Source organism: Rhinoderma darwinii, chromosome 3 (assembly GCF_050947455.1).
Source record: "Rhinoderma darwinii isolate aRhiDar2 chromosome 3, aRhiDar2.hap1, whole genome shotgun sequence".
Taxonomy (NCBI): domain Eukaryota; kingdom Metazoa; phylum Chordata; class Amphibia; order Anura; family Rhinodermatidae; genus Rhinoderma; species Rhinoderma darwinii.
Window position 1 is genome coordinate 418,433,490 of NC_134689.1, and position 22,935 is coordinate 418,456,424.

Consider the following 22,935-nt stretch of genomic DNA (forward strand, 5'->3'; position numbering starts at 1 on the left):
GCTTGCACGCTCTCTGGTTTGTACAGCCCCTGCTTGCACGCTCTCTGGTTTGTACAGCCCCTGCTTGAACGCTCTCTGGTTTGTACAGCCCCTGCTTGCACGCTCTCTGGTTTGTACAGCCCCTGATTGCACGCTCTCTGGTTTGTACAGCCCCTGCTTGCACGCTCTCTGGTTTGTACAGCCCCTGCTTGAACGCTCTCTGGTTTGTACAGCCCCTGCTTGCACGCTCTCTGGTTTGTACAGCCCCTGCTTGCACGCTCTCTGGTTCGTACAGCCCCTGCTTGCACGCTCTCTGGTTTGTACAGCCCCTGCTTGCACGCTCTCTGGTTTGTACAGCCCCTGCTTGCACGCCTTGTTTTGTACAGCCCCTAATTGCACGCTCTCTGGTTTGTACAGCCCCTGCTTGCACGCTCTCTGGTTTGTACAGCCCCTGCTTGCACGCTCTCTGGTTTGTACAGCCCCTGCTTGCACGCACTCTGGTTTGTACAGCCCCTGCTTGCACGCACTCTGGTTTGTACAGCCCCTGCTTGCACGCTCTCTGGTTTGTACAGCCCCTGCTTGCACGCACTCTGGTTTGTACAGCCCCTGCTTGCACGCTCTCTGGTTTGTACAGCCCCTGCTTGCACGCTCTCTGGTTTGTACAGCCCCTGCTTGCACGCTCTCTGGTATGTACAGCCCTTGCTTGCACGCTCTCTGGTATGTACAGCCCTTGCTTGCACGCTCTCTGGTTTGTACAGCCCCTGCTTGCACGCTCTCTGGTATGTACAGCCCTTGCTTGCACGCTCTCTGGTTTGTACAGCCCCTGCTTGCACGCTCTCTGGTATGTACAGGCCCTGCTTGCACGCTCTCTGGTATGTACAGGCCCTGCTTGCACTCTCTCTGGTTTGTACAGCCCGTTTGCCCGCTCTCTGGTTTGTACAGCCCCTGCTTGTACGCTCTATTTTGCACAGCCCCTGCTTGCACGCCTTGTTTTGTACAGCCCCTGATTGCACGCTCTCTGGTTTGTACAGCCCCTGCTTGCACGCTCTCTGGTTTGTACAGCCCCTGCTTGCACGCTCTCTGGTTTGTACAGCCCCTGCTTGCACGCTCTCTGGTTTGTACAGCCCCTGCTTGCACGCTCTCTGGTTTGTACAGCCCCTGCTTGCACGCTCTCTGGTTTGTACAGCCCCTGCTTGCACGCTCTCTGGTTTGTACAGCCCCTGCTTGCACGCTCTCTGGTTTGTACAGCCCCTGCTTGCACGCTCTCTGGTTTGTACAGCCTCTGCTTGCACGCTCTCTGGTTTGTGCAGCCCCTGCTTGCACGCTCTCTGGTTTGTGCAGCCCCTGCTTGCACTCTCTCTGGTTTGTACAGCACCTGCTTGCACGCTCTCTGGTTTGTACAGCCCTTGCTTGCACGCTCCCTGGTTTGTGCAGCCCCTGCTTGCACTCTCTCTGGTTTGTACAGCCCCTGCTTGCACGCCTTCTGTTTTGCACAGCCCCTGCTTGCACGCCTTCTGTTTTGCACAGCCCCTGCTTGCACGCCTTCTGTTTTGCACAGCCCCTGCTTGCACGCCTTCTGTTTTGTACAGCCCCTGCTTGCATGCTGTTTTGTCCAGCCCCTGCTTGCACGCTCTCTGGTTTGTACAGTCCCTGCTTGCACTCCTTCTGTTTTGTACAGACCCTGCTTGCACGGCTTCTGTTTTGTACAGCCCCTGCTTGCACGCCTTCTGTTTTGTACAGCCCCTGCTTGCACGCCTTCTGTTTTGTACAGCCCCTGCTTGCACTCCTTCTGTTTTGTACAGCCCCTGCTTGCACGCCTTCTGTTTTGTACAGCCCCTGCTTGCATGCTGTTTTGTCCAGCCCCTGCTTGCACACTCTCTGGTTTGTACAGCCCCTGCTTGCACGCCTTCTGCTTTGTACAGCCCCTGCTTGCACGCCTTGTTTTGCACAGCCCCTGCTTGCACGCGCTCTGTTTTGCACAGCCCCTGCTTGCACGCGCTGTTTTGCACAGCCCCTGCTTGCACACCTTCTGTTTTGCACAGCCCCTGCTTGCACGTCTTCTGTATTACCAGATTCCCTTCTGAATAAATCACCATAATACATCTATGACACAGGCACCTGCACACGCTGTCCTCATGAGACTGGAGAGAATGCCGTCCGTCCACTCATTGGTTGTCAGGTCGTATTCTCCATACAGCTCCCCCAGAGACACAGCCTTAGGGTTCAGGGGAAAATCCTGTGCACAGAAGATAAACCCAAAAATCACCAATGAGAAAAAGGTTGGATTAAGATACAAGGCAGCAGATTTATTCACATAGTCGGCTTTGTAGCGTTGATGAGCTGGGACCAGTAGTGTATAAAAGAAGGCCCCATAGCAAAAACAAAAAAATGAGTGTTTGCGTTACGCCCCATTGGGTGACCCTGCTCCTTCCACAGCGGCTCTGCTCAGGTTGAAACCAGCCATGGCACATTGGGGATGGGGCAAACATAAGTTGCATTTACAGAGTGGATCCCTGGTGCAGCACCTTTTTGCAGCAGTGTGGGAAAGTGTCAAAGTAGCCAGACCCCGGGGAACTCTGCGTAACATGCAGCACCGCAGCCCCAATCCAACTATAATGTGACACTTTCAGGACACCGTATATAGAACTCCCGTTTATTTGAATGCAGGCCCGGCCACTATAGATGGTTGGAACCGTCCAGTGTTTTGACAATGCGGATAACGATCTCCCTCACTATTCTCTCACCCGCGCAAGGTTGTAGTTCGTGTCCCCGCTACGGTGGAGTGCGGATACGGCCGCTTGCAGGCAGCGCCACGTGGTGGTCTTTCCGCTGCATGTCCTCCCGACGATCATGCAGGAGTGACGTGAGGTCTTGGTTTCGTACAGCTGGATGACTTTGGTGACCGTGAAAGGCGTAACTTGCAGGCCGGAGAGACGAAGCTCTTGTTCAATCTGTTCCCGCAGCTGAGAATATACAACGGACACGGCGTGAAATATATACTGACATATGCAGGATCAAAGAATGGGAATCTTCACTTATCAGCGGTTTATTCACAGGAACGGTGCACCACCTGCCAGCTGTATGACATGGTCTGACCGGAAACTAATGTATCCACCGCGTTACCGCCATGTTCAGCATCATTAACTCTCCACTTCCGACTCTTATATAGAAACATCATCTTACAGTTTACATTAAAAGTTTAATAACCTTGCAAATACTTTCCTTGTTACATGTGCTATACTCCAGTCACATCCAGAGCTGCATTTGGTATTTTGCCTACTGCTCATTAGGAATGCCCAGCATGGTGCATTGCAGGAGTTGAAGAGTTTACATGAGGCATTACATAGGCTGATGTAGAGAACTTTTACCTCAATGCAATGCAGCTAAGTGAATTGTTGACGATTTCTAAGCAGCAGCCAGGAGAATTTGAATGCAGCTCTGGATGTGACTGGAGTGCCTGGACTGTTTACTATAGATAAGGATTGACAGGTGTCCTCATCTTCCGCGGCTCCGAAGCGGATGATAACGGTAATTCTAAACACTCGATGACATTGGCATTGATACACCAGGCAGTATTAACAACGACGAGCACCAGCATGTGAGTCCGCACCATTGTCAGAGTTAACATCAGAGTTGGTGCTTTGGACCCCCTTGGACACTACATGCCAGGTACGCCCCGTGAAGCCACCACCAAGGACATGAATTTCCAGACCGTCAGGTAAATTCCTCTTAATCTGACAAGTGACTATATTTATCCAATGCCAGATTATAAGGATATCCAGACCATTAGGTGCCGGATTATCTGATATTTATTGTACACACCTTTCCGTAGTCCACGGCTGGAGTGTCGATACCCGGGAACAAATCCTGCATTATCCCATTGAACAGAGGCAGGTCGACAGAGGTCAGCTTCGCCATATTCATATCCTTCATGGACATTAGCAGAATCTGTAGACAGGAATGTAAGGACAGGTGTGAACGTGAGGTGTAAGGCTACGGATACACGTGCCCATCTCACCCTGTGCCACCCTTCACCCACCTCCTCATCAGACAGGTCCGGCTGGACTCTGCGCTTCCTTCCTGCGTACCGGAGCAACGAAGTCAGAGCTCGCAGCCCGAAGTCATAGTGGTCCTGCTTGGAGAGCTGCTGCACAGCCAGCGAGTACAGGGTGTAGACCTTCTTAGCCAGGAGCTGCAAGACGAAACACGAAACGTGACCCCCGGCCTGGTGACTGTACGGGGGGGACGAAGCATTGCGCCACATGTCAGCAGCGTTACCTTGCAGTTACTGAAACCCTCTCCAAAGAGGATGATCTCTGCGATCAATGTGGAATCTGGAACCACCATAGAAATGGGTCTGAACATGGACTTGAGGTTGTCGGGGAGCTCAGTGCGGCCGGCGTAGCCTGCGAGAGAAGAGGAACATTAAAGAGCTACCTATAAGCTACCTATTCTACCAACGCAGAGAAGAAATAAAAAGTGGAAGGGGCAGGGTAGCCTGCTTTATAATGGTCTACTCACCAGGGTTCATGGTGATGAAGATACCACAAGACCAAACCAAGTTGATCTCTCTGCCCTCAAATACAAATCGGGTAAGGTTGGCGGACAGGGCAGACAAGATAGAGAGGATCTGCTGGGCAACCACCGACAGGACTTCAATGTTGATGCGGTTAAACTCGTCAAAGCAACCCCAAGCGCCGGTCTAGAACAGAACAGGAGACAAGGTGTTGTGCAGTCACTTTGCAAATCAACAAATCTTATATCATGTCTTATACTCCAGTCACATCCAGAGCTGCATTTTTAAATTCTTTTAGCTGAGTTTTGAGTCCATCAGACACACTGAGATTACGTTGTGGTGTATAATGGGAGATGTAGTTCTTTCCCATCTCCCCACCGTGTACCACAACAGACCATGCACTGTACAGACACTGGACCAGCAGCAGACAGCAGGGAGATGTGCGAGAGACTGAGAGCTAACAGAAAATCAGCAGTGTGATTGGAGTGTGAGATATGAAGTAACAGGAGAAGATAAGTGCAGCAAAGAATGAGGCCAAGAGAGCGAAAACTTGAAGAAAAAGCGACCAACTGATCTTCTACGGAGGCTGGAGGAGAAGACCCGGAGGTGACATGGTCCAACGAATGACACATGCGGAATCGGAGAGGCCGCCTCACCTGAGCCAGGCCGGAGTACATCCTCCCCATGGATTTATAGTCCAGGCCTTCAGAGCAGTTCACCACAATCACGTACATCCCCAGTGCCTTCCCCAGATCTTTCACCGTTTCGGTCTTTCCGGTACCGGCCGGACCCTTGGGAGAGCCGCCACGATGAAGGTGTAGGGCGGTGGTGAGGGTCATGTAACACCTGTGGGAGACGGGGACACAATGGAAGGTGAACGGCACAGTACGCTGTCTGATGACCTTCATGAAGCTCTCAGGAGTCTCGGCGCTGCCCCCGAGTCTCGGCGCTGCTGCGTCCTATCCATCTAGACATGAACCAGAACCGATAACATGGAGGCCACGAGCCCGATATTTACCTGTCAGTTAAAGGAGTGATGACAAGGCGGCCAGAATTCCCCAGGTATTCATATCCATACTGGAACTGAGTGTTAGTCTGTCTAATGAGACAGTCATCAATGTCCTGAAGAGACAGACAGCACAAATGATATAATATCTGACATGGGCCACCCCAAAGGAGGAGGAGTAGAGGGACAGGTATCCGGACAGAGAACTTTACCTTGTCCCAGTAGAAACGCAGCTGACTCAGCCACTCAAAGGAGGAGACGTCCATACAGCCGCTCTTCAGCATCTTATCAATGACGTCTCTGGCGTGGACCTCCACCGTTATCAAGGCCACCAGCTTAAGCCGCAGAATCTTGGTCAGGTTTCCCCGGATGGCATCGGAGTATTTGTTCAGCATAGAGACCTGTGGACATGTGAATGGTGAACAACGAGCGACGTCCCACGTGGACGAGCGCAAAATCCTCCACAAAATCTCTTTTCTTCTACACAAACTTTTTGGCTGGGTTCACACGAGCGTGTTCGGTCCGTAATGGACGGAACGTATTTCGGCCGCAAGTCCCGGACCGAACACACTGCAGGGAGCCGGGCTCCTGGTATCTAAGGCGGGTTCCCATGGGACGGATACGCTGCGTAAAAAACACGAAGCGTATCCGACCTGGAACCCACAGTACTTTCCGTTCCGAAAACCGCACCACCTTGGGGTGCGTTTTTTCAGGTGGAATTTCCGCCAGCGGTAAAAAACACTTATACTTACGTAGGTCGTTGTTATGGCGACGCATCCCTCCATCGCAGTCTGGTCCGGCCTCCCTGGATGAGGCTGCATTGGATGTAACATAATCCCAGGAGGCCGGACTGCGCAAAGAAGGAGCGAGATCTGGATAAACATGAATTATTTTTTTTCCGCAGTTGCGATTTTTGCGGCGTAATCACTGCGTCTACTCTGGACTTTCTGTTACGGGTTTTGCACCCCCATTGAATTCTATGTCTAAAACCCGCAACGGAAAAATCAACAAAAACGCAGCATAAGTTTACGCTACGTGGGAACCCGGCCTAAAGGGTTAAGTACCGGGATCGAAGCTATCTCAGATCCAGCCCATTGAAGCAGGATGTCGGCTGAGTAGTAATGCTGGCACCCGTTGCTGATGGCGCGGGCACAGTTTTCATGCCATCACTGTGACGTAACCATGTCTAGGTGCGGGAAGTAAGTCGTCACCACAACGTGCAGTTACTTAAAGTAAGTGAAGGGTTACAGGGGGGGGGGGGCTGCTAGGACATGTGCCCTGGGTTGCTAGCGATGCCTTGGCCAGGGTATTTATATACAAGGTGTAGGGGAGCAAACTCAACCATTGCCTTGGTGAAAACCTAGCTGTGCATAATGAAAATCTCTGCTTGCTGTCAGGGAATAAAATAATCCGGGGACTCAAAACCATTGCGGATTATATTCAGTTGATAGATGTACGATTTGGTACAATATATCAGAGCTGTTTTTAGCTTTTGGATGTAAACAATAAATATTCCCATTCACGGACAGCAAGCAGAGATCTTGATAATGGTGAGGAATCGAAACACAAATCTATTAGAAAGTCTCAGAACTTATACAGGGATTGCGCATTAGTGACATAAGACGGAAGGTGTGAACGAACCTGCTTCTTCTTCATGACTTTGAGGAACTTCTTGTCCGCACGCTCCTTGGCGGTCACCAGGGACTTGGTCACATCTGTCGTCCACTGGATCTGACTGGAGGTGATCAACACCTATAAGAAGTGATAACGAGAGGAGGTGAACGACCAAGAAGGACCTTATCTGTCACCCGACGAACTGATTTTCTGCCCACGTACCTGTCCTGCCCACTCCTTCACCCACTTGTCCCGCTTGCTGGACATTTTCTTCAGCGCCAGCCGGCAGTTCCTGAGAAGGTCCTTTAAAGTCCAGCGCATGGTCCTCTCGATGTCACAGAGCCAGGCCTGGAAAACAGCACCAAGGTCTTATTTCACCTTCTTATATCGCATTGCGGCGGTCTCCAAGCTGCCGCTAACAATCTGGTGCAAGACTACAACTCCCAGCATGCCCTACAGCTTGGAGAGCACTGTTATAAAGCATCAGGGATGGTGCGGTCTTACCTCCACGGGACCCTCTAATAACACAGGATGTGTAAATTCCACATATTCTCCCTCTGCAGAAAACATCCCTCCGGCCTCGGACTTATTGCTCACTCCGACCTGCGGACATGAAACATTGACAGGCATCACAGTGTTAATATCATTTGAAGTTGACCGGGGGAGGGGCATCTCAGAGCACCTATAGGATTAGTCCTCCTGCTTCCCCACCTAACCAGGCCGAAGATCTGCACATCCAGATCTAAAAATTGGATGTAGGGACATATCGGGGACTATTATCGCCCCCTAATGTTGGATTTTCATAGAAGTGCTGGCTGCCTACATGTTTATAGAATTTTCTTAAAGGGTCCACAACAGATTTTGACCATGAAATTCAATTGTAGAGGACCAAGCACATGACAGGGGGAACTACCAGAGGTGTAACATGAAGTTCCCACCGGAAAATCGGCAATAGCGCCCCCATCTAGCATCTATATTACTGGTGTCACAGAGGGGCATTTGGGCCCGGAGGCCACTGCTACACCCCTGGCAACTACTACAGATACTAAAAGAAGAGTTCCCCTTTACATTTGCAGAAGACGTAGCGTTACCTTCTGAATCTTGAGGGACTTAATGTTATCAAAGCATTTCTTAAGATGCGGCTGGACAGCCTCGGGATTACGGGATTGTCCGAGGATCTCCAGCAGGTCATCATTAGACAGGAAGTAGAAGCGGGGGAAGAGGTGTCGTTTGGTCTCCAGGTACATGTCCAGGGACTTCTGTATCCCCTCCAGAACCTGGTTCATGTCGCCCAACTTCTCCAGCAGACCTGAAAAGAGGAGGAAAAGAGACCTGTTGTGGTGGGACGGAGACCATTACACTCTACATGACCCAGATAGCCGGTGCCGGCCTACACACCTGGGTGATGCGTGCCCCTCAGGGCATTGTTGTCCTTGTTCAGTCGCTCCATGATGGTCTTCCAGTTGATATTGACCTCGTCAAACTCTGCCGACTCCTGAGGGAGCTGCTTCCTAATGTCTTCACCCATAAAGATGTTCTGCACGGGGCAAGAACGAGACAGTTTACTGACAAGAGGGATAAAACGTGTCGTATGTGTAATACTGTGTCTGACCACAAGAGGGCACTTCCCACCGGCCATCCGAGGAACACTGTCACATCAGCAAATGATGCCAAATAATTCCTCTCCTATTAATATTATTCAGTTACTTCCGAGTTATCTTGACCATCGTCACTAATGACTATTCATTACAGTCACTCAGCTTTCCAAAGACCCGGAGTGGCGTTTACACCTTGACTCCATAGGGCTCCATTCACCTGACGGAGGCCAAAACGCGTCAGTAGACCGCAAAAAAAAACAAAAAAGTGTTTGTGTGTCGGTCTTCACTGAAGCTGACATTCTATTCATTCATGAACCAGGTAGATCAGGATGAATAATGCTATAGCTGTAGGTTCCAGTTCCAGAGCGCTGACTTATCCTACTGAAAGCAGACTTACCTCTAGATAAAGCCACTGCCTCTGTACGGTAAGGAGGGTCTCGATAACCTCCAGGATATGTGACAGACAGCGTTCCCACCTGTCCACCTCCTGCTCAAAAGCTTTTACAAACGGAGATGCCTTCATGGTTGATAAACTGACTTGGTTGTCTTCTAACGCCTGGAAAACCTCATCCGTCCCTCTGGCGGAAGAAGAGAATAAGATGTGAGATCCGTCAGTAGAAGGGTCTGTCTGATCTTGGATGGTCCTCCCGGTGGACTCACCTCAGCCGGTGGTGACCCTTATCTTTGTGGGGCACAATGTCCAGCAGGGTCTCTTCCCAGGTTCTTGAGATGTTCTCCAGAGCCTGTAGAGCAGAAGAACACGTTCTTGTATGATGGGAGACGCAGGATCGGCAGCGGACGCCTCATGAAGGCCACGTCCCGGACTTACTTGCTCTATGGACAACTCTTTGGTGGCTGCGGTGGAGATTTCACTAATCTTCTCCACGTACTGGTCTAACCCGAGCTCCACAATCTTCTCCAGTGTGAAGTCATCGGCCCCCTGGTCAAACGGCCTCTGGATCTCGTGCTTGACTTGTGTCCAGTGTCTAGAAACGTAAGAATGGGACGGAGCTGACACCAACATGACGCACGGGGCATTTTATACGGTGTCGGTCACCGGACGGCGTTATATCGAGAAGCTCTGCAACTTCCTAAATATACTCTGTGTTTCAATTCCTCACCTTTTTCAAGATCTCTGCTTGCGATCAGTGAATTGGAAAATTTCTATCTACATCAATAGACTAAAAACATCTCCTAATACTTCTTACAGCTGAGGGTTTGTTACCATTTTAATCCAGTCTACCCATTCCTCAGCTTGGACTTCGAACGGATGCAAATTTACCTGCACTGATACATTGTAACAAACTATCAGAAGAGAGATGTGTTTTACTCACAGGACTGTCTAGACTGGATACAATCGTAACAGACCCTCAGTCATGACAAGTATTAGCTCTGGAGGGCCTTTCGGCCCCACAATATGAACAAGAATGTGCCTATTCACTGACTGCAAGCAGAGATCTTGAAGAAGGTAAGGAATTGGAATACAAAAGTATAGAGAAAGTTGCAGAACTTTTCATGATATAAAGATTTGGCATCGACACGTCTCCTTAAAAAAACTAGAGAAGATAACGGAAGCAACTACACCCACCAGAAAACGACCCCCCCCCCCCAAATCTATAACTGGAGGGGGAAGGGAATTGTCGTCACTGTAACTGTGTTCACATCACGTTCCCAGCTTAGGTTTGGCGTATATGCCGGCAAAAACGTTTCCATAGGGCTCCATTCACCCGACGGAGGCCAAGAGTGTCCTTTTGGCCTTCGTCAGGCCGAAATACGTAAAAAAAAAAATGCGGAATAGCGCAGTAAACCACACTATTCCATACAAAGGTATACAGTAAAAAACGAAAACCACGCGATTTACGTTTTTTTCTCACAATGGTAGCCTATTGGTGATGTATCCTGCTGTATACCTATAGAGTGTATATACTAATGTCACCCACGTATATCCAGCTACTACCTCTCCCGCAAGGCTGGGTTCCGGAGATCCACAATAAGGGGCAGGGTTCTCTTGAACTGGTCAATGCGGACCCTGGACGTCTCCACCACCTCCCAGTTCTTATCCTGTGGAGACAAACAGTCTACTAGTCAGGAGTCCGGCACCTATGACTTCTCAGGAGCCACAAGTTTTTACAGAGGAGGGTCTGCAGACAGCGCCACTCTGGTCCACGGGCCGTGTCTGGTATTGCAGTTCAGCTACGTTTAAAAGGGGTTTCCCGTGAGGGAAAACCGCCTTTAAGTGAACAGAGTTGAGCTGCAATACCAGACACAGCCAATGGACAAGAGGGGCGCTGTTTCTGGAAAAAAAAATACAATAGTTACATAAAAATATCCAAATCTATAACAATAATCTAAGAATTTGAATTCTCTGCGCTACCAAAGTAGATGAGAAGCGTTGAAATAGAGTTCGGCGAATTTACGCAGCTCCACATTCCAGACTTTCCCACATTTCCATTAGACCTCATTCAGATATCCGTAATGCGGCCTCATTTGGTGCGTCAGTGTTACGGCCGCAAGTCACGTCCTGACCATGGATCTAAGGACCCGAACTAACACCAACTCAGGGATCCATGATGTCGTAACAGTGGTTCAGGTCACTAGACCCGCGGTCGGGACAGGAATGGCGGTCGTAATAGGCACGTTAAAATGCAGCCATGTCTGAATGAAGCCTAATGGGAACCCGGGAAGAATGTATTGTCTACTCCTGACGGGGACACCCACTGACATCAATGTAGTCCCTGTGGTTCTCCAGTCCCGAGAGCTGCACATGAACCTGGCTATCTGACACAGAGGGTGAGGGCAAATCAAGGACCCCCCCATTAATGTGTCCTAAAAGGGCAATTAATGGAGGCTACCCTTTAATATACCCGGACTGTAGGCTGCATAGAGCACCCCTCACCTTCAGCTCTCGGCTCAGTTTGGAGAGCCTCCTGTATAGACCTTGTGCCGTGTTCTCCATAAACTCTGTCTGCAGGGTGAGGAAGCGGCCGGACTTCCACTCACCCCAGTTCTCTTCCCACTCTTTGGTGGCTTCCCACGCAAGCTGCAGAGAATCCAGGTCCTATAAGAAGGAGATATGAAGAATATGGCGGCATATGAGGAGACCAGGAGACATCTGAGATGTTCACTCTCGCTCCCTGACCCACCTTCTCCAGGGCCTGGATCTCCTTGGAGATTGGTTGTTCTATCTTGAACATGCTCAGACCGGAGCAGATGGTGTTCTCCTCCTCCTTCAGGGTGTTCATCATATTTCGGAAGGTGGTGATCTGCTCAAGGGCGGGCTGACATCCCACTGAACTGGAGAATGGACCTGGAAGAACAGGAGATGATAGGGATTCTCCCTTCCATAAGAAGAGAGAAGTATAACCACAATTGTACGTTCCTCACCATTGTCAGCAAACTCCTCCAGAAGGGATCGGGACTTCTTCTTAAACTCTTCGGACGTGTGGATGAGACTGGTCTTGAACTTTTCTTTGGATTTTTTCAGCATGGACTCGCTGTCTATGAGGCTCTGCTGGAAGGTCAGCCACACCTTGTTCAGGGAGTCCAATGTCTGGAGGACCTGTGAGAACCAGAAGATCTTCCTAAAACCTTTTTTTCCTTATATTGTATTAAGAAAAGATGTCTCCTATTTTAATCTTATCCAGAGCTGTATTCAAAGTTCTGCTGGCTTCCACTTAGTTCTCAGGCTGTCTTATTAGCCCCCTGGTTCAGTGTCTGCATAGAAAATAGCCAGCTGTGGTGCATTGTGGTAAATGAGTACTGGAGGATTCCAAGTAGCAGCAGAATTGTGATTGCAGCTCTGGATGTCATTAAAGTAGAGAATTTGCAGAATGACTCCACATTATATGCAGATTATTTCTACACCTGTGACTGAGATATATACTTACCGATTCCTCCACAACCACCTCATATTTCTTAAGGATTTCAAACTGGTCGTGGATTGGCATGATCTGACTCTCAGTCTTGGAGAGCTCGCTCTGGAGGGTGTCATATAGGGTGAGGCTCTGAGATAATTCCTCCAGCGTCTGGGGAGGATTCGCTACGCTACAAAGTATAGAAGATGTGTCAAAGTTAGAGAAAACACAGAAAGAAGTAAAATGACGCAGCAAAACCATCAAAGGCAAAAGGTACAAACCACATCTCAAAGAAGAACTCCACAGCACCAGACACGATGTAGTAGAAGACTAAGGGCATGTTCACACGCGAAGCAAAAAACCTCGGAAAATACGGGGCCGTTTTCAAGGGAGAGACGTTTTTAGTCAACTCGTGTTTTTTCCACTGCGTTTTTTAGGACCGTTTTTGGAAAACGAAGCGTAAAAAAACGCCCCGTCGGAACAGAACGCTGTATATCCCATTGAAATCAATGGGCAGATGTTTGGAGGCGTTCTGCGTCCGTTTTTTCAGGCGTTTTTCGAGGCGTAAACGCCCCGAAATACGCCTGAAAACTTACCCTTACATACACCCAATATGCCGTTTTTCCTACTGCATATCATCAGGTGCTGCTGGTCTCTTAAAAAACGTAAAAGAAGAAAAGTGACATCACAACTTCTTCTCCATTCACATCCAGAGCTGCATTCAGAATTATGCTGGCTCCATGTTTGCCCCAGGCATGCAAGGAAAGAGTGCGGAAGATGTCAGCTCAGCTAAGAAGGTGTCTGTCAACCAATGGTTTCCCAGTGACATCCAATAAAATTGTGAATGCAGCTCTGGGTGTGACTGGAGCCTATAACATGATGTCACAGAAGGTACAATGGACATAAAGGGCAGGCACAACGTCAATAAGAGTTTGTGCGCCATTTGACATATGCGCCGGGAGCTTTCCTGATGCATACGTCAAACGTACAGTGAAAACGCAGTGTGAACAGGACCTAACTGAGAGCGATAACATGGCACCAAAACTTTTTTCATTACTCGTAGATTTCTCACCTTTCGGCATTTTGGCTCAGGTAGGCATGAAGTTCCACCAGCTTCTCGGTTGCCATGTGCCGGAGGAGACCGGTGAACTTGTTCTGCCACTCGTTGCAGTGTTGGACCAGGGCATACTTCAGCTGCGTGCAGTCCAGCATCACAAACTGGATGTTCTGCACGGTCTCCTGCTTCTGGACATTGTTGGCCAGCTCCGTGTATCTGCAAGACGAGGGGATTCACGTGTTGAGGGGAAGAAGTTTCGGCGGGAAAGGAAAATACTGGAGAACGGATTAGGAAAGTGATCGGAGCCGATCGTCCAGGAAAATACTCTCACCGCGCAATGTCCGCGTCAAAAGCAGACACCATGGGGTTAAGTCTCTGGTATCGCCGTATCAACGTGTCCTTCTGTGGCTCCCAAATCATTCGGAACGAGTCCCAGGTCTTCAGGTAAGTCTGGAGGAGAGAGGCGTTGGCGGCCATTCCTCCACTGATCTGAACCTGGATCTTCTTGATTTCTTCGTCACGTTCTGGAAGGCAAAAGTGAGGAGAAGGGAACATGAAGAGGTCAGGGCTCGGTTCACTAGGATGTAGGGCCCCTCCGGAAGCTTCCATATGAGGGGTTGTCTCTACCACACAGCGCCCCTGCAGGAGAAATGTAGCATTACATGGCAGCCATTCAAATTAATGGTAGTCCATATAATGCAAGGACGTGGCGGGTCCACCAGAGAGAAGGACCCCCCCCCCCCTTTATGTCATCCATATGCCCTGATGGGGGTTGTCCAGATGTCCACACTTATTGGGGATCAAAGCCCTCTTTCTATATGCGGCCATTTACAAAAAAAACATCTTCTTTTTACCACTGTTAGGTCACTTTCCTGTAGTTTATAATCATTCTGTTCTTGCTCTAATGGAAATCACTGTCAATCTAAACAGGCAGAGCTGACGTGTAAAGCATGGGGGACACCAGAGCTACAGCCTTTTTAAAGGTACTGACTCGAAATCTTCATGTGGATTGTAAATTAGAGTGCAAGCTCCACTTAAAGTAGGGCTGCACGACACCTGTGGTCACATGATGCTATGCATCATGGGACGACGAAAACCTATTGAACAGAATTTGCTAGTGCAACTCCAAATTAATGGCCAAAACTGGGCCACCGCTGTCATCACGCAGGTCTAGTCGTCTACCTGGGCCAGTCAATATGACAATTCACCTAACAGATGGGTGAGCTCTTACCCAGGATGGAGTGTATGGGGTCCCGCTGAGATTTCTTCTTAGTCAGTATGTCTGGAAGCCTCCTGAACTTGGAAACGGTGGTAAAAATTTCGGAGCTGACGCTATTGACGATGTTAGCCAGCTGTAAAAGCGTGGGAGAGAACTCCACCTGCGGCAACAAGTGTAACAGAGATAAACAGCGCCCTCCAGTGGCAGTGGTTATGCAGGGTGATAAAACAGACATATGTTATCTAGTAGAATAAAGTCACATGGTGAACACAGTATAAAGATGAGGTGTTACCTCCGCCGTCGACCCGGGGACGTCATTCTGTAGTATCACCATGACGCGGAAGAGGGGGCTCTGGGTGGTCTTGGTGTCACCATTAATAGCCTTTGAGAGCTCCTGAAGAGACCACTTCATGTTCAGCCTGAAAGCCTCTTCAATCAGACGATCCATCTTCTCAGTGTAGTTCACCCAATGCTGCTGGACCTGCAGGGGCGAGAACAATGATATCATTTTATAACAGTAATTTACAAATGAATGAACAGCTAAAAGAGTCCTGAACCAATCACCAGGGACTCCTCATATATAATAAATATAAAAAATCATCACTAATATAAAAATAAAAGAATAAAAATGAGTGGAGGCAAACTAAAGATGTGAAGACTAAAGAATTAGGACAAGCCCTTACAAGGAATTCTGGGTTAATTATCGGGGGGTTGTCTGTTCAGGATCCTCATCTCTTGGTTACATAGAGCGCCTCTCTCTGGAGGACCTGTCCTGCATTACACATTGATATGAATGAGAAATGTGTAATGCTTCATTTCTCCTGTGGCGGCGCTGTAGGGAGTTGAACATTTAATGCCAGGTATCCTCCCAGATTACAGTTGATCTATCGGACTCCCGGCAGGGGGGAAATTTGTGACCAACTTATTTTTAGCTGGCCCCCCTCTAACAAAAAGTTATTGTCCTAAGCGGAGTACCCCTTTAAAGAAAAATATATAATCAACGGTGCCAGATGTGACATAGTTGGGGCCTATTATCACGATGCCTATGGAAACGGACGTGAACTTGTAATGTGACGCTACATGTGAAGATTGCAACTCAAAGCTGTCCATAGGAAGCCAGACATCGAGGTCATCCTGGCATCTGCCCCGTCATATTAATAAGGAACTCCAATAATGCAGATACCCCCCCCCCCCAACAACTCGTGTCTCTTTATCTGGGTGATTGTGGGGTGGCATGGGTGGCCATGGCAGTACCTCAGGACCATCTGATCTGAAGACCTCATAGGTGGCCCTCATAAGGCTGCAGATGTCATCATGGAGGTTTTGCAGGCGGCCATGTACGATTCTACGGTGTTCCTCCTGCACCTCCTGAAACTCCAGGTCTCGGAAGACTCGTTTCCCATCAATGTGAAGCAGCAGCGTCTCACTTATCATCTGCGCGCAGCGGGAAATGTTCAGGTTGGAGGCCTTGTAATTATCCACAATTTGTTGTATCTGGATGGAGGAAATAATCTCATTATAGAAACAAAGAGGAAAGTGATACCTCCAAGACAGCACGCTCATACTGGATGTACTACTGCCCTCATCATTCACTGCACTCGTATACTGGATGTACTACTGCCCTCATCATTCACTGCACTCTTATACTGGATGTACCACTGCCCTCATCATTCACTGCACGCTCATACTGGATGTACTACTGCCCTCATCATTCACTGCACTCGTATACTGGATGTACTACTGCCCTCATCATTCACTGCACGCTCATACTGGATGTACTACTGCCCTCATCATTCACTGCACGCTCATACTGGATGTACTACTGCCCTCATCATTCACTGCACTCGTATACTGGATGTACTACTGCCCTCATCATTCACTGCACGCTCATACTGGATGTACTACTGCCCTCATCATTCACTGCACGCTCATACTGGATGTACTACTGCCCTCATCATTCACTGCACTCGTATACTGGATGTACTACTGCCCTCATCATTCACTGCACGCTCATACTGGATGTACTACTGCCCTCATCATTCACTGCACGCTCATACTGGATGTACTACTGCCCTCATCATTCACTGCACTCGTATGCTGGATGTACTACTGCCCTCATCATTCACTGCCCTCATCATTCACTGCACTCTTATACTGGATATACTACTGCCCTCATCATTCACTGCACTCTTATACTGGATGTACTACTGCCCTCATCATTCACTGCCCTCATCATTCACTGCACTCTTATACTGGATATACTACTGCCCTCATCATTCACTGCACTCTTATACTGGATGTACTACTGCCCTCATCATTCACTGCACTCTTATACTGGATGTACTACTGCCCTCATCATTCACTGCACTCTTATACTGGATGTACTACTGCCCTCATCATTCACTGCACTCTTATACTGGATGTACTATTGCCCTCATCATTCACTGCCCTCATTATTCACTGCACACTTATACTGGATATACTACTGCCCTCATCATTCACTGCACTCTTATACTGGATATATTACTGTCCTCATTATAGCATGCACTATCTTACTGCCTGTATTACCTACATTACCATTCACTGCTCTCTTATAATGGATATACTACTTCTCTCTCCTCTGACTGCTCTCTTATACTAGGTGTACTCCCCTCTCCTCTGAATGCTCTCTTATACTAGGTGTACTCCCCTCTCCTGACTGCTCTCTTATACTAGGTGTACTCCCCTCTCCTCTGACTGCTCTCTTATACTAGGTGTACTATCCTTTCCTCTGACTGCTCTCTTATACTAGGTGTACTCCCCTCTCCTCTGACTGCTCTCTTATACTAGGTGTACTCTCCTCTCCTATAACTGCTCTCTTATACTAGGTGTACTCTTCTTTCCTCTGACTGCTCTCTTATACTAGGTGTACTCCCCTCTCCGCTGACTGCTCTCTTATACTAGTTGTACTCTCCTCTCCTATAACTGCTCTCTTATACTAGGTGTACTCCCCTCTCCTCTGAATGCTCTCTTATACTAGGTGTACTCCCCTCTCCTCTGACTGCTCTCTTATACTAGGTGTACTCCCCTCTCCTCTGACTGCTCTCTTATACTAGGTGTACTCCCCTCTCCTCTGACTGCTCTCTTATACTAGGTGTACTATCCTTTCCTCTGACTGCTCTCTTATACTAGGTGTACTCCCCTCTCCTCTGACTGCTCTGTTATACTAGGTGTACTCCCCTCTCCTCTGACTGCTCTCTTATACTAGGTGTACTCCCCTCTCCTCTGACTGCTCTCTTATACTAGGTGTACTATCCTTTCCTCTGACTGCTCTCTTATACTAGGTGTACTCCCCTCTCCTCTGACTGCTCTCTTATACTAGGTGTACTCCCCTCTCCTCTGACTGCTCTCTTATACTAGGTGTACTCCCCTCTCCTCTGATTGCTCTCTTATACTAGGTGTACTCTCCTCTCCTATAACTGCTCTCTTATACTAGGTGTACTCTTCTTTCCTCTGACTGCTCTCTTATACTAGGTGTACTCCCCTCTCCGCTGACTGCTCTCTTATACTAGGTGTACTCTCCTCTCCTATAACTGCTCTCTTATACTAGGTGTACTCTTCTTTCCTCTGACTGCTCTCTTATACTAGATGTACTCTCCTCTCCTCTGACCGCTCTCTTATACTAGATGTACCCTCCTCTCCTCTGACTGATCTCTTAGACTAGGTGATCACTCCGCTGACTGCTCTCTTATACTAGGTGTACTCTCCTCGCCTATAACTGCTCTCTTATACTAGGTGTACTCTTCTTTCCTCTGACTACTCTCTTTTACTAGGTGTACTCTCTTCTCCTATAAATGCTCTCTTATACTGGCTATAATGTTTTTTGACTTCTCTCTTACACTTGCCATATTTTCCCCTCTTTGGCTGCTCGCTTACTAACTGCATTATTTTTAGAAATCTCAGTCAGATAATCTCACCTTGCTAGCATGCAGCAGGCAGTCATTGATGAAGGCACTCGATGCTCCTTTGGATGACCAGTGTAGCTTGGTAAGACCAGGTTGGATCTTTTTGTCTAAGAATCTAATTCTTTCTCTGAACAGTCCACGTTCCTCTGTTGAAAGTGCTGCTATTATCCTGGAGATGGTACAGACGGTCATTATGGATGAATTAAGAAGGACTATGTCCTTGTATGAGATATAGACGACCAGTACAATACCTGTTATAGGCCCGCACCACCAGCAGAACATTTTCACGTAAGTTCCTGAGGTCCTCCTTCCTCTGATAAATGTCCACCACATAGTGTGGTACCTCGAATAAAAGACGTTCCCAGTAGTGAATCTCCACAAACATCTTGAGCAGGTTCCTGTATGTGACATACATCACAGTTTAGCGGACGCTCCGAAATATACAACTCCTGCGCTAAACGCGCCGGTTTACTCACTTATCGAAGTTGACATCCAACATGCCAATCTTCTCCTGACTGCGAACCATGAGTGGGATATCCAGTCGCTTCGCGGCCTGTTTATCGGCTGACAGCGACCATTCACTGAAGACCTTCCTCACCAGCTCGTCAAGCTTCTGTGCCAGCTGCTGGTACTCTTGAATGCTCTCCTCTCCGACTCCAATGCGTGGCATGAAGTGGGCATTAGACAGGCTCTTTAATTCGATGAACAAGGTTTACAGTGAAACTTTACTCCATCGTTTGAAGACTCAAAGATTTATATTTACTAGGAAATGCTCTTAAACATCCCGTACAATTACATATGCCATTAATATCACCAATGCCTGGACCCCGTGCTGTATCGGAAACAGCGCCACTCCCGACCAGTGGTGATGTTTGGAATAACAACATGGCCATTTATTCATAGGCATCAATGTAAAACGTCCGCCAATCAGAAATTGATGGCAAATGCAATTGATCCCTTTAAGAAACCCTTTTCTCCTATGTTTATTAAATGGAGTCCCATATTAAGTAAGCCATCAGATGTGAGCCGTCTCTTCCTGCCAACCCTCCGCAATCCAATTCTTCCGCCCCCCCCCCCATCGCTTCTCATATGCTAATCACGGTATCCCTCCCTCTCACTCCTTCCCTTTGTTTGCCTTAATATCCCTTCTTTTTTATTCTTAAATCTTTCATTTGCATAGATTTTCCTCTGCCGGTCTCCTCTCCACAGGGCCGTCAGTAAGCAATAGAATAAAGGAGGATGCGGCAGACCACCAGGAAGGTGCGCTGCGTGTAGTACAAGCAGACATCACAGAGAATACATCACAGGCTGCGGGCTCAGGAGAAAGCCGCTGTCACTGTCAATTCAGATTTACATGCGGCCTGTGCTAATCCTACATAACGGAGCGGGCAGGGGAACCCAGCAGGGTTATATAGACGGGACATGTCCTGGCGCTGCGGTACGGGCTGCGGGATTGTCATCTGCGCTGAGTCTGACAGAGCACGGAGATTACTACATGCAGCTAACCACACGTATGACATATGTTCTACTCGCGTGATGAGTTTAACCCCTTCATTGCCACTCACGAGTCAGCTCATCGGCGTTCTCACTGTTTGTAGGGAGTTTTCACGTGAACGACGTTTGTTTGTTTTTTTTACAATTTTTCTGAATGTCGTTTTTTTATTTTTAGAATTGACTGTACTTGCATTTAACATGGTCTGCCTTTCATCTTGATTAATGCGTAAATGTTGTTGTCTCCCCAAAAACGAGCTAAACACATCAGCCGCACAAATCTCTCTCCTGTCTTGATGGTTTGTTACAATGTATCAGTGCAGGTAAAATGGTTCAGGGCTCATGCACACGAGCGTCATTTTGATCCGCGGTTACGGATCCATTCATTACCATGGCCCACGGACACCTTCCCGTATATTCACTGGTAAGTATCCAGACCGTAGAAACGACCCGTAAAAAATAGGACATGTCCTATTTTTGGATTTTGCGGACCACGCTCCTATACTTTATAAGGGAGCATGGCCGCAAATGTAGGTAATCACCTACCGTGCACACGGCTACGGCCGCGTGCAGGGGGCCTCAGTCTGGAGTCCAGATTGTTCAGCTCACACAGGATTGTCTAGATTGGATACAACTGTGACAAACCCATCTGCGAGGTCTCTTCAAATATTCAGGTTTTCAATGATACTGTTCTCATTCACTGACAGCAAGCCAAGATCTTGGTGAGGAAATGAATCACAATTTGCAGAACATTTCATTATACAATGATTAAGTTTCATTTACATTAAATGAGTCACTGTCATGTCAGGCCCCATCTTTTCGTTACCTCCCCTCCCCAAATGGTGGTACATGTGACGGAACGTATCTCAGCTACTGAGCGGAGAGCGCTGATACCTGTCCGCCTCTTCATGCTGAGGGTAGAGAGACTCACGTGGAGTACAGAAGAGGTCTCTCCCTGTGTAATAATACGGATATAATGTATAATGCACCGCACTCACCTCCATAGGTCTGTCGATTCGCCTCTTCAGGGCCCGTGCCCAGTGAGCCTGGCCAGCAAAGCGGCACATGTGGGGGGCTACTGTAGGGATCTTCTTCCCCAGCTCCTTGTTCACCAGATCAAGCTCATTCTTGAACAGCTCATAGACGTGAACCGCCTTCTTATCAAATGTACGTTTTATGGCCTAGAAGTAGACGTGCGCTGTAAAATCCGTCTGCGTCCCACAAAAGATTTATTGTGTCTGCATGACTTGACAGGTTGGCGATACCAGTGTGTAAGTGATAAAAGCACGGGAGACCCCATTATAGGGGAGAACATGGCTTAAATATATGTTTAAATCAGTGTGGGCTCCTGAGCTGGTGAAGAGACCCTCACCCTCATAGATTTGAATGGATCTCTATAGGACGTCAAAGGTTTTATGATTGCCCACTCCCGGGTCACTAATCCACAAACTTTGCATCGTTTCCCCTTACAGCCTCATCTTCTGGTCTTGGTCTACAGATCCTGGCACACCAGTCCATAATCCGACCCTTATATTATGATTCTTACTCCTAATAACCAAGATTTACTGTAGGCTCCAATCCCAAAAATTCCGCTTATAATGGGTCTTTAATTTAGAAATGTAACACCCGCCGAGCATATCCCTATACTTGTCAAATCTCCATCATCCATTAGTTTCTATACAGACTCCATCTGTATTGTCCACACATATCCCGGTCTCATTAGGTAGTATTCCACACTCACCTCTCGTACGGACAAATGGTGAAAAATGTCCAGCAGCTCCACCCCCTGCTCCACCCCACGCACCGTCTCAAAGGCTGTTGTGATGAGATTCTGCATCATCACCTCCAAGTCCTTCACAGCGGCTCTGAATCTGTACACAGAACAGTTGAGTGGTCAGCAGTAGTACAGAGCAGCAAAGATCATGTAAGAATATTGAAGAAGAGATATGTGGATAAGTAGATAAGAGATGTGTTGCCCAGATGAGAAGAGACATGCGAACTGGTGGAGTAGAGACGTGCAGACCAGCGGAGTAGAGACGTGCTGGCCGGTGGAGTAGAGACAAATGGACCCGTGGAGAAGAGACGTGCGGACCGGTGGAGAAGAGACGTGCGGACCGGTGGAGAAGAGACGTGCGGACCGGTGGAGAAGAGACGTGCGGACCGGTGGAGAAGAGACGTGCGGACCGGTGGAGAAGACACGTGCGGACCGGTGGAGAAGAGACGTGCGGACCGGTGGAGAAGACACGTGTGGACCGGTGGAGAAGAGACGTGCGGACCGGTGGAGAAGAGACGTGCGGACCGGTGAAGAAGAGACGTGCGGACCGGTGGAGAAGAGACGTGCGGACCGGTGAAGAAGAGACGTGCGGACCGGTGGAGAAGAGACGTGCGGACCGGTGGAGCAGAGAGAAATAAAACAGTGAAGAAGAGACGCATAGGACCGGTGTAGTATAGATGTGCAGAACGGTGGGGAAAAGACGTGCAGAGTTATGGAGAAGACATACGTGCGGTCCGGTGAAGAAGAGATACAAGTGGACAGGTGGAGAAGAGATACGTGCGGACCAGTGAAGTAGTTGTATTAAGATGGTAGAGAAGCGATGTGTAGACCGCTGGAGAAGAGATATTAAAATGGTGGAGAAGAATGTTAGAACTAGTGTAGT

General features: G+C 48.5%; 1 protein-coding gene across 2 annotated transcripts in view; it reads right to left on the reverse strand.

Annotated features, from left to right (window-relative positions):
• DNAH2 (dynein axonemal heavy chain 2) overlaps positions 1-22,935 on the reverse strand; it is a 131,306-nt gene that overhangs the window by 43,331 nt on the left and 65,040 nt on the right. For both annotated transcript variants that reach the window (XM_075859259.1, XM_075859260.1), the window contains 32 exons: positions 22,020-22,149; positions 21,277-21,459; positions 19,264-19,478; positions 19,039-19,185; positions 18,800-18,956; positions 16,098-16,337; positions 15,136-15,324; positions 14,856-15,003; positions 13,956-14,148; positions 13,640-13,840; positions 12,601-12,757; positions 12,098-12,272; positions 11,857-12,020; positions 11,610-11,771; positions 10,671-10,774; positions 9,543-9,699; positions 9,374-9,456; positions 9,111-9,291; positions 8,514-8,652; positions 8,207-8,424; positions 7,620-7,718; positions 7,338-7,463; positions 7,143-7,253; positions 5,714-5,902; positions 5,514-5,617; positions 5,152-5,341; positions 4,501-4,681; positions 4,258-4,385; positions 4,019-4,171; positions 3,802-3,927; positions 2,724-2,942; positions 2,098-2,215 (listed from right to left, as the gene is read on the reverse strand). In XM_075859259.1, coding sequence (XP_075715374.1) covers positions 2,098-2,215; positions 2,724-2,942; positions 3,802-3,927; positions 4,019-4,171; positions 4,258-4,385; positions 4,501-4,681; positions 5,152-5,341; positions 5,514-5,617; positions 5,714-5,902; positions 7,143-7,253; positions 7,338-7,463; positions 7,620-7,718; positions 8,207-8,424; positions 8,514-8,652; positions 9,111-9,291; positions 9,374-9,456; positions 9,543-9,699; positions 10,671-10,774; positions 11,610-11,771; positions 11,857-12,020; positions 12,098-12,272; positions 12,601-12,757; positions 13,640-13,840; positions 13,956-14,148; positions 14,856-15,003; positions 15,136-15,324; positions 16,098-16,337; positions 18,800-18,956; positions 19,039-19,185; positions 19,264-19,478; positions 21,277-21,459; positions 22,020-22,149 — 5,087 coding nt within the window. The remainder of the gene's footprint in view (positions 1-2,097; positions 2,216-2,723; positions 2,943-3,801; positions 3,928-4,018; positions 4,172-4,257; positions 4,386-4,500; positions 4,682-5,151; positions 5,342-5,513; positions 5,618-5,713; positions 5,903-7,142; positions 7,254-7,337; positions 7,464-7,619; positions 7,719-8,206; positions 8,425-8,513; positions 8,653-9,110; positions 9,292-9,373; positions 9,457-9,542; positions 9,700-10,670; positions 10,775-11,609; positions 11,772-11,856; positions 12,021-12,097; positions 12,273-12,600; positions 12,758-13,639; positions 13,841-13,955; positions 14,149-14,855; positions 15,004-15,135; positions 15,325-16,097; positions 16,338-18,799; positions 18,957-19,038; positions 19,186-19,263; positions 19,479-21,276; positions 21,460-22,019; positions 22,150-22,935) is intronic.